We start from the raw sequence: 11180 nt of genomic DNA on the forward strand, positions 1-11180 counted from the left end.
AGGAGGAGTGGGTGAATTACATACTGGTTAAACTGTTGTTGCACTTCTACCCACAGTAACATTTGTAAACTTTGGCCAACCTTGGCTGACAGACAGTGTTTTGGGCAAAGCGGCAACCATTAATTACACTTCCGTTCAAAATTTTGGGGGAAGATTTTTTTTATAAAGTCATCTCAATTATTCTCCAAGGCTGCATTTATCTGATAAAAATGCATTGCAAACAGTAATATTGTAAAAATGCAATTCTGATTATTATATATGTTGAAAACAGTTGTGCAGAATTTTCCTCGTTCATTCTGGTTAGTGGTTTACATTCCGTAAGCGCACGTGATCAGATCGCAGACACAGCAACAACTGTAGCAACAACACCCGGACTCTGTTATAATCATTCTCGGGGACTTCAATAAAGCAAACCTCACACGTGAACTGCCATAATTCAAACAACACATTACATGCCCCACCAGAGACAAAAATATTTTGGACCACTGCTACACTACAATAAAGGATGCATATCGCTCCGTCCCCAGAGCAGCTTTAGGCCTCTCTGACCACTGCCTGGTTCATCTTCTCCCAACATACAGGCACAATCTTAAATCTGCTAAGCCTCTAGTAAGGACTGTAAAGAGATGGACCAATGAAACAGAGTGGGCATTACAAGCCTGTTTCGACTGCACTGATTGGAGTGTTTTTGAAGCTGCTGCCACTGATCTGGATGAGCTCACAGATTCTGTAACATTCATATATCAGTTTCTGTGAGGATATGTGCATTCCTACCAGGACTTATTTAACATACAACAATGATAAGCCATGGTTCACAGCAAAACTCAGACAGCTTCGTCAGGGCAAAGAGGATGCCTACAGAAGTGGGGACAGAATCTTGCACAATCAGGCCAGGAACATACTGAATAAGGAGATTAGAGTAGCTGAGAGGAAGCTGGAAAACCACTTTTCAGCCAACGACCCTGCTTCAGTGTGAAAGGCCTGAAAGACACTACAAACTACAAGACCGTCCCCCAGCACTGAGGCGAATCAACAACTTGAAGACATGAATGAGTTTTACTGTAGATTTGAAACTCCCGGTCTTACACCCCAAACCCACGCAGACCAACTCTCTACACAACCATTAAGGCCCCAATATACTCAAAACGAAGTTCTTTTTCATTCTTCGTTTAGGGGTAAAACAAAGTTTGAAATACGTGAGCAGTGGTATAGTGTTATTGAACTTCCCGACGCCGCCCACTCTGATGAAAGCAACGTTTATATGAATATGTAAATATGTGCTGCGCGCTTTCCTCTCAGTAACAATATAAACACATCAAAAATGGAGAGAACAGCAATCATTTTTAATAAAAAGCATCTTTTCATAGCAACATGGGTATGCTTGTACAAGCTCTGCAAATTAGCACTCCCGTGAAGTCACGTCACATGTATTTACATGACACTTTATTCAATATATTGCTTAAAAGCAATCCGCAGTATTAAACATGAAAAACAGTGTCAGTGTCTGATTTCATCAAAAGCAAAACTTAATATGCTACTATAAAGTGGCTCTTCACTGTGTTCAGTTTTTATCCACGGACATCTCACCTCCAAGGTTTCGACAGATGAAATGAACCCGGAGAAAAGTTTTGTGTGAAAGAAGGCGGAGCCTCAGTGCACACCTCCTATGACGTAATCGTCACGGACCAATGGTAGTACGAAGGTGTTTTGCAGCCGGAACGCACTTTTCCAGAAAGTTCGCTTTGGCAAGCCATTTCGAACTCCCAAAACGAACACAGAACAAACTTAGTTTTGGACAGATTTTGTTCGAAATGATGTCACATCAGTTCGTTCTTCGATTTCGCTTGAAGAATATCGGGGCCTTAACACCTCCAGCAATCACAAAAGTTTATGTGAAAAACACACGAGTTACAAAAACAGTCTGCCATGTCTGTAAAGGTAAACAGCTGGGAAAGAAATCGCATGTTTATATTAGATCTGTGTGGCAGCAGTGTAATATACAGTAAATAAATAAATCCACTGCTCTCTTGTCTCCTCTGAGGCTGGGACTCTAAATAGTGTTCTGTGCTCGTCTGTGCAGCCAAAGACAGAACAGTTAGCATGCTCTGCTAAAACTTTTGCCATGGCATTAGAGCTGGTACACCGTTGTTGCTTGCGAAAAACAAGAATGGCGGCGCCGTAAGTGGAAACGTGCAGATAAAGGGGCGGTGATATTATAATAAGATCCCTTTGCCATGTCACAAAGGGAGCGAAATCGGAGACGCTCGTTTTTCAGATGCTTGAAGAAAAAGGCTTACCAAAACAAAGTTACTGGGTTAATCTTTTTCACGTTTCCTGGGTTGGTAGATGCCGGGGACCTAATTATAGCACTTAAAACCTGGAAAAGTCAGATTTTCATGATATGTCACCTTTAACATCTGCGGTCATGAAGTCATTTGAAAGGGACTTATGTGAGGATCTTGTTTGTGGACTTAATTTCGGCCTTTAACACCATCATCCCAACACTCCTCCAGACCAAACTAACCTAGCTCTCTGTTCCTAGCTCCATCTGCCAATGGATCACTAGCTTTCTGACAGATAGTGAGACTGGGGAAGTTCATGTCAAACAGCCAAACCATCAGCACTGGCGCCCCTCAGGGTTGCGTCCTCTCCTCACTGCTCTTCTCCCTGTACACCAATGACTGCACCTCTGCTGACCCCTCTGTCAAACTCCTGTCTGACACTCCTGTCTGACACTACAGTCATCGGCCTCATCCAGGACAGTGACAAGTCTGCTTATAGAAGCGAGGTCGAGCAGCTGGCTGTCTGGTGCAACCTGGAGCTCAACACGCTCAAACAGTGGAGATGATAGAGGACTTCAGGAGAAACCCTCCTGTACTCCCCCCACTCACCATCATGAACAGCACTGTGGCAGCAGTAGAGTCATTCAGGTTCCTGGGCACCACCATCTCTCAGGACCTGAAGTGGGATAATCACATTGACTCCATTGTTAATAAGGCCAACAAAGTTTGCACTTCCTTTGCCAGCTGAGGAAGTTCAACCTGTCACAGGAGCTGCTCACACAGCTCTACTCAGCCGTCATTGAGTCTGTCCTGTGCACTTCAATAACTGTCTGCCCACCCTTCAAGAACTGTATATATCCAGAGTGAGGAAAAAGGCTCAGGAAATCACTCTGGATCCCTCACATCCAAGCCACCCCCCTCTTGAACTTTTGCCATCTAGTTGGTGCTACAGAGAACCGAACACCAGGACATCCAGGCACAAAAAAATTAAGATTCTTTCCCCAGGCAATCTACCTCATGAGCAGTTAAATGCTCTCCCCATTGTGCAATACCACTTATATTTATTTGATACCACCTATCTTAGTCCATCCCTACATCTTACTCTATTCTATTCCATCTATAGCACACCTGTACATACAATTTTGTAAATTTTTGTTTCTTTTTATATATATATATATATATATACACACACACACACACACATATGTGTATTTATGCATTTAATAATAACCAGTGTTGCGGCTTAACACCGGTATAACTGAAAACACCGTCTATCGCAGCAAGCCTATCCACCGGCAGCCAATCAAATTTCAGCATTTTCTCAATATGAATGGCAGATGATGGCTGTAATTCTTATGTTGTCCACTAGATGAGATCCTTTTAGGTCTTCTTTGCATATTTTTCCATCAATGTGAATGCCTGAATATTTCCGCATTGTTTTTGGAACTATCATGCGTTTTTCTAAGCTGTTCAGTATCAGCGGAGATTCCAGACTGTGTTGACTTCGCAGTACAAACACATAATATCTGAAAAGATACATGGCAGTTTTATCACCTATTGAACGATTGGTGCTTTGACCCAGATAATCACCTCTTGCAACTAGCCTATATTTGTGCTTATAATCGTACTTTTGCAAACTATTCTAACTCAATAATTTAAAAGCCATTGGAAATATCCTATTGGGTTTTTGTGAAGCAAACTTCCCAGTTGGCCTACAAAAATACGTCATCACTCAGTGAGAAAAGGACATGTGTGATCAGCCGGAATCACTTATGTAATATGTCATGTAAATTTTAAATACTACCAAAAATAATTTGACTCATTCATTTCCGTTTATAAAAAGAAAAAGAAAAACGCATCTACAGAGAAGCGTCTTTACAATGGAAGGCAACATGACAAAGCGCATTACCGTAAACTGAAACTATTTTTGCACTGAATATGGAATATGCCTTCAAAGCAATGACCAGGGAGATAGTTGTGGCTTCAGTTCGACCTCGCCTAGATCATGAAGAACTCGTGGCAGAGCAAGAAAAACAAACCCCAGCAAAACAGGCCTGAAGCAGGCCAACGGGGTTTCCAATGAAGAGCACCATGAGTCAGTCAGTCGCTGTGTTCCCTCTGCCCTGCACCATACGTCACAAACAGCTTCAATTAAATGAGTGAAGAAGAAACAGACACTGTGCTTTCACTCTGCTGATTCTATCGTACATCACGCTCTTCACGCGGATGATAAACACCTCTGTTCCTCACTCATATAATGACTCTGTGTTTTACAGATGGATTTTCTCTTTGATCCAGCCGCTCCAAGAGAAAGCCCCAAACTTCCAGAGCGCCGCAGTCAGAGCCTTCCGGCAGAATCCATGTCTATTCTGTCAAACAACAAGACCTGAACAATGTGGGGCTTTTGCAAACACACATGACAATTCATGACATTTCTGTGCATCTCACAGACTAGGAATACCACTGCTGCACCCACAAAACACACCTCTAACAATCTCAACAGATCGACTGACCAGCATTATAGTGGTAACCTATATGTCTGATCCTCAATTTGGATAACACCATGTCTGCACCGGACGCGAGCGTCTACACTGGTTGCGACACGTCATGACAAATCCCAGACAGTAAACCGATGCCTTGTTCTATTTATGATGTACTGACACAAAGTTCAAATGATTTGCAACGATCGCTTTGTCGCGTCCGGTGTAGACACGGCGCAAGGAAACAGATTTTTAGCAGTAACTTATAAACCTACAGTGAGCCAGGGTGTTCATCTATGATACATGCTTCTGTTGAAGCCATCAGCCTGCATTATTTCAGCTTATTTTTTTTAAATAAAGTTTAACATTGGAATTCCAGGTGGAAAACTACATTACCCATGATTCTGCAAAGAAATCTCCACCAATCAGAGAAGCGAAACAAGCAAAACATCCCAAAAGAACACTTTAGTGCCCGTACACGGCTCGCAACTTACTTAAATAATTGCACATAAACCTTATTATGCGTCAGAGAAACGAGTACACAGCCATTTTTAGAATATTATGTCTGAACATCCATTTTTTGCGGCAGCTCTATAGTCACTGATGAAGAGTAATTCGCTGGTGAAGTGGATTTAGTTATTGTAGAGTTAACGAGAGTTATCATTTGCATTGTAATGTTCGAGGCCGATGTCATAACAAATGTCAGTAGCTTTAGAAGGCTTTAAAACGGCGCTTCATTCATAAATTCGTATGACCTTACTTTCACGCTGTGGAAATACAAACGAGCGCAGCGCTGAAAAGGGGCGGAGCTACATAAGGTCTAAATATGCATATTGCGCAATAAATGGAATCATACAGATTCCATTTTGGAAATGTTACATACAGATTCAGTTACACGTTTTGCTTGGTGAGCGAACTACTCGTTTAATAAAGAAAAAGATATGTTTAAATGTCTGTCTGAAACACAAATTGCTGCCTATTGTTCACTGAATTGAAAATATCTCTTGAAACGCCTGTAGGACGACTACACTTCTCATGTCAGGGTTTGATGAAGTGGCTTTATATTCATCAGCATGACAGACAGAGTGCTTCCTGTATGGCTAGAAACACGTGTTGCAGCTTCATGCAGGAGCAGGAATGATTGACGGTGAACACACTTGACCTGCTTGATTTACCAGACTGAAACGTCCTGGGAACACACACAATGGAGTTCTATTTCTATCTCTGACAGAGGACACCGCTAGGACAGGATCCGCCCACATTTTTAGGGGCTGTCCAGGAAAACGAAAGAGACTGGAGACGACACTCCTCCAGACATATCGAGGCCCGTCCTTGATGTCAGCAGCATGCAAAGAAATGCTTGCTTTTCCTTCTAGAAAGCCCCAAACTACATGCCACACATTTTTGCTCTTATTTAACCTTGCATTAGTCGAATACACACAGATATGAGCACAATCAATGGATTTCCTGCAGAGCTTAGGTAAAGCGTTGGGTCACCACTTGATGTCCAATGTCAAATCTAGGTGTTGAAGGAAAACCACTAGTTTTGAGTAAATGATGTAATATTTAGAAGAGCTTTCTTTCTAGCAGGAGTCCTCACAAGCACGGGTAACCAAGCGCAGTGGTGAGGAGAACACTTAATGCAGGAGTTATGAGTCAGAGCAACAACCCACTCCACTAAAGCTTTACTCCAATTCAAACGGGGCTTTCAACTTTTTTTTATGTTTTCCTCATAAGGTAGTTTTTCTGGAGTCAGAATGACAGATTGCTGATATGATTTTTTTCAGCTGATTTATATGTATTTTATTAGTTTATATGACTTATAAAGAATAATTATATTTTATAACAGATCATTTGTATGATCGTCTTTTCATAGATGTTCAGTAAGTTATATCCACAAATGAATTTGAATGAAGTTTACATTTTTATTTATTTTATTGCCTTTGTACACAATAACAACCAATTGTGCGATTGTTTGCATATTACAAACGTATCTTTTTTTTTTATAATAGATTTTTTTAGGTATGATTTTCATTTATATAAGATGCTTGATTACTTATATCCATACTAAGTAATAACAACAAATTATAACATATATACACACATGCATATGTGTGTGTACATATATATATATAATAGATTACTTTTATGAATTATTGACTTTTTATACAAGTTATTGTAGAGTTAACGAGAGTTATCATTTGCATTGTAATGTTCGAGGCCGATGTCATAACAAATGTCAGTAGCTTTAGAAGGCTTTAAAACGGCGCTTCATTCATAAATTCGTATGACCTTACTTTCACGCTGTGGAAATACAAACGAGCGCAGCGCTGAAAAGGGGCGGAGCTACATAAGGTCTAAATATGCATATTGCGCAATAAATGTAAAATGTTATTTCTATTCAACATCTATTCACATTTCTATTCAAAATCAATAGTTTTATATTTATCTATGGGTTTTAATTTATTTAATTACAATGCTTCCATCAGTTAAACCCTTGTGCCCTTGACTTTTTGCCCGATTTTCAAATACTTTTCGCTCCAAACGTAAGTTTGTAATAATGTTGAGACTGACCTCGTAGCTGGTTGGTGTGATTCATGGCTTAAACGAGGACTTATGGAAAATATGGAAATCCCTATGGAAAAAATGAATGGGAATCTAATATATAACAGCTCTAAGGCGTTTCACTGTTTATGTCATTCCACTCGTCTTTTACAGCAGTCCAGGTCAGCAGAGTTGACTGAAGCTGATTTTTGGAACGCGTCTATATTTTCTCCTGTTCCAAGATCGCTCGTAGTGGGCGGGAAACCAAAGGAGAACAAAAACAGACTGGATTCCAGAACATCTTGAGCAAAAGTGCTGTTACATACAGATTCAGTTACACGTTTTGCTTGGTGAGCGAACTACTCGTTTAATAAAGAAAAAGATATGTTTAAATGTCTGTCTGAAACACAAATTGCTGCCTATTGTTCACTGAATTGAAAATATCTCTTGAAACGCCTGTAGGACGACTACACTTCTCATGTCAGGGTTTGATGAAGTGGCTTTATATTCATCAGCATGACAGACAGAGTGCTTCCTGTATGGCTAGAAACACGTGTTGCAGCTTCATGCAGGAGCAGGAATGATTGACGGTGAACACACTTGACCTGCTTGATTTACCAGACTGAAACGTCCTGGGAACACACACAATGGAGTTCTATTTCTATCTCTGACAGAGGACGGACAGGATCCGCCCACATTTTTAGGGGCTGTCCAGGAAAACGAAAGAGACTGGAGACGACACTCCTCCAGACATATCGAGGCCCGTCCTTGATGTCAGCAGCATGCAAAGAAATGCTGGCTTTTCCTTCTAGAAAGCCCCAAACTACATGCCACACATTTTTGCTCTTATTTAACCTTGCATTAGTCGAATACACACAGATATGAGCACAATCAATGGATTTCCTGCAGAGCTTAGGTAAAGCGTTGGGTCACCACTTGATGTCCAATGTCAAATCTAGGTGTTGAAGGAAAACCACTAGTTTTGAGTAAATGATGTAATATTTAGAAGAGCTTTCTTTCTAGCAGGAGTCCTCACAAGCACGGGTAACCAAGCGCAGTGGTGAGGAGAACACTTAATGCAGGAGTTATGAGTCAGAGCAACAACCCACTCCACTAAAGCTTTACTCCAATTCAAACGGGGCTTTCAACTTTTTTTTATGTTTTCCTCATAAGGTAGTTTTTCTGGAGTCAGAATGACAGATTGCTGATATGATTTTTTTCAGCTGATTTATATGTATTTCATTAGTTTATATGACTTATAAAGAATAATTATATTTTATAACAGATCATTTGTATGATCGTCTTTTCATAGATGTTCAGTAAGTTATATCCACAAATGAATTTGAATGAAGTTTACATTTTTATTTATTTTATTGCCTTTGTACACAATAACAACCAATTGTGCGATTGTTTGCATATTACAAACGTATCTTTTTTTTTTATAATAGATTTTTTTAGGTATGATTTTCATTTATATAAGATGCTTGATTACTTATATCCATACTAAGTAATAACAACAAATTATAACATATATACACACATGCATATGTGTGTGTACATATATATATATAACAGATACGACATGCATTTGAATGCTTAAATACAAAAGAGCATCCTGGAATCTACATGTTTGTAATGTTTGTAATAGACAAAAATGCATCAACACAAAAAAAATATCATAGGACTGTATTACAGAAATCTTAACTCTTGACTTAAGAGTTGAAAAAGTGAAATTAACCCTCTAATTTATATACGTTAAAGATTGAACTTGTAGTGTATTTTCCCAAAACGATTAGAATTTTCCCAATTATATCATATCATCCACATATAATATGATAGCAGGACCATTCAGAAAAGTGTTGACGTCTATATGTTTATTGTAGTTTTATGTAAGCCCGGTTAGCTGTGTATTTATCAAACCGAACCAAACAGACACGCCTTCACAATGAAATCATATGGTGTTGATCAAGAAGGTTTGCTTTTACATATATCATACAATTAAACTATATATGTGGAATCAAAAAATAATGCTCTGTTTCGACCTAGTAGCATTACTAGTTTGCCTATTTGAATGGGAAGGTTTCCATGAAGTCTATGGAACATTTTTCATAATTTGTCCCATGCTGCAAACAATAGGTCTTATGTTTATTATAAACATTTGGGGTAATTTGAATAATGACATAAGCCATTCATGACACCTAAACCTAAAACAGCTCTCAATAAATGACATTTTTGTAAAAAAAAAAAAAAAAAACTTGTATTCAAAAATTGTACAAGATAACATTGTTTCTGCCTTTACTTTACCCCTCTAAGCCCAAGCAAAAGAAGTTTGAATCCATAATAAGTTCTTCATTTTCGGCAGGTATTACAGTTTAACCCTGATCTAAGACCGAATTCACCCGAAATCTAATCTTAAGTTAAACATTTACAGAAATGTAAAGCAGGTCTTAAATCGGTGTTAAACCGCAGGTGGAGTCGGCTCTCTGTGCATCTCCTCCAGCGATACTCGCCAGCACTGCATTTCTACAGGCGTTCAGAGTCCAGTGTCCAGAGAGAGCGATTCATCCGGGTCACTTCAGAAAAATCAGGTAAAATGCCATACACATACAGGACGCCGCCACAGCAATGTGGAGCCGTGTGCCTATTACTGCAGCTACAGAGAAAAGAGAAAACACACAGCGCATGAAACCTCACTGCAACGCCATGAGCTTCATTACAGATCCGACAGATGGCTTACCTTTGTAAAAGACTCCCCAGACACCCTTCTTCTCAGACAAGAGCCAGCTGTTCAGACGAGGGACCTTCTTCAGGTATGCACACGTGCAAATGAAAAGAAGCCCAAATACAAGAATGCCGTCGAAAGAGTACACTGTGAATAAAGAGCACACCATTAACCCTCGATTACAAGCAGCTCAAAAAGTGTGCTGTAAACTGAATAGAAAAAATAAACAAACACCACCGAGGGATACAGAACTCAGAAATATTTATTTCAAGATGCAAAAAAAAAATAAAAAATTTATATGGAATTGCAGGTTTATTTTTCTTTTCTTTTTATCAAGTGAACAGTTGTACAGTTTCATTTTTTCAATCTTGAGAAAATATTTTTGTGTTCTGTATCCCTCTGTGTTGTGTTTGATTAACTTTTCTGTTTGGAAGATTAATGAGCTTTTAAATCTCCTTTTTGTAAATGCTTGACCAGGTATAAACAGTCCTCACTTTAGATGAGCTCACAAAAATAGCTGTCTGGCAACTACTAAATGTTTTATAACTACCTGACCTAATCATGAATTACAGCAGGAATGTGTTAATAAAGCATTCATTAATACACTGAGCAACTATTATCGTGTGTCTAAATAATAAGATTTATAAATGTACATTTAAATAGTTTATTAATCATTTACTTACACTTTCTAAATGATCATATGAACTCCTAAATAACTGGTTTGTAAATAAAGTAATAATTTAGAAATGATAAATTGATCATTAATAAAGTATAAAAATACAATTATTAAACATTATAGATATGCTCAAGAACAAAACATTTATAGCTGTATTTATAAACTGCTTCCTAATGCCTATTAATGTTGGAACAATGCTTTAGAAAGGATGAATTGACTATTTACTAATGCTTAACTAATGATTCATAGTGTGCAGTTATTATAAAGTGTTAACAATTTTTTTAATGTTTAAGTTTTGAATATTAACTGACATTAATACATGCTATATAATTATTGTTCATGTTCATTAATATAGTTCATGTTAATAACTGAAACCTTATTGTAAAGCGTTACTAAAGTTATATATATTGTTCTGTGTATTTCACAGTCTTGATGGTTTGGATTAACCCTTTAATTGCCGTATCCCTTAAAACCAG

The 11180-nt window shown here is 38.6% G+C and overlaps 1 protein-coding gene across 1 annotated transcript in view; it reads right to left on the reverse strand.

The window, feature by feature from the left end:
* Positions 1 to 9354: 9354 nt before the first annotated feature.
* Positions 9355 to 11180, reverse strand: part of LOC107592590 (protein kish-B) — a 15130-nt gene continuing 13304 nt past the window's right edge. The window contains exons 2-3 of the mRNA XM_016282120.1: positions 10044 to 10175; positions 9355 to 9959 (exon numbers count right to left, since the gene is read on the reverse strand). Of these exons, the coding sequence (XP_016137606.1) occupies positions 9877 to 9959; positions 10044 to 10175 (215 nt within the window). The 3' untranslated portion in view covers positions 9355 to 9876. The remainder of the gene's footprint in view (positions 9960 to 10043; positions 10176 to 11180) is intronic.

Source organism: Sinocyclocheilus grahami, unplaced genomic scaffold, assembly GCF_001515645.1.
Source record: "Sinocyclocheilus grahami isolate Dianchi unplaced genomic scaffold, SAMN03320097.WGS_v1.1 scaffold154.1, whole genome shotgun sequence".
Lineage (NCBI taxonomy): Eukaryota > Metazoa > Chordata > Actinopteri > Cypriniformes > Cyprinidae > Sinocyclocheilus > Sinocyclocheilus grahami.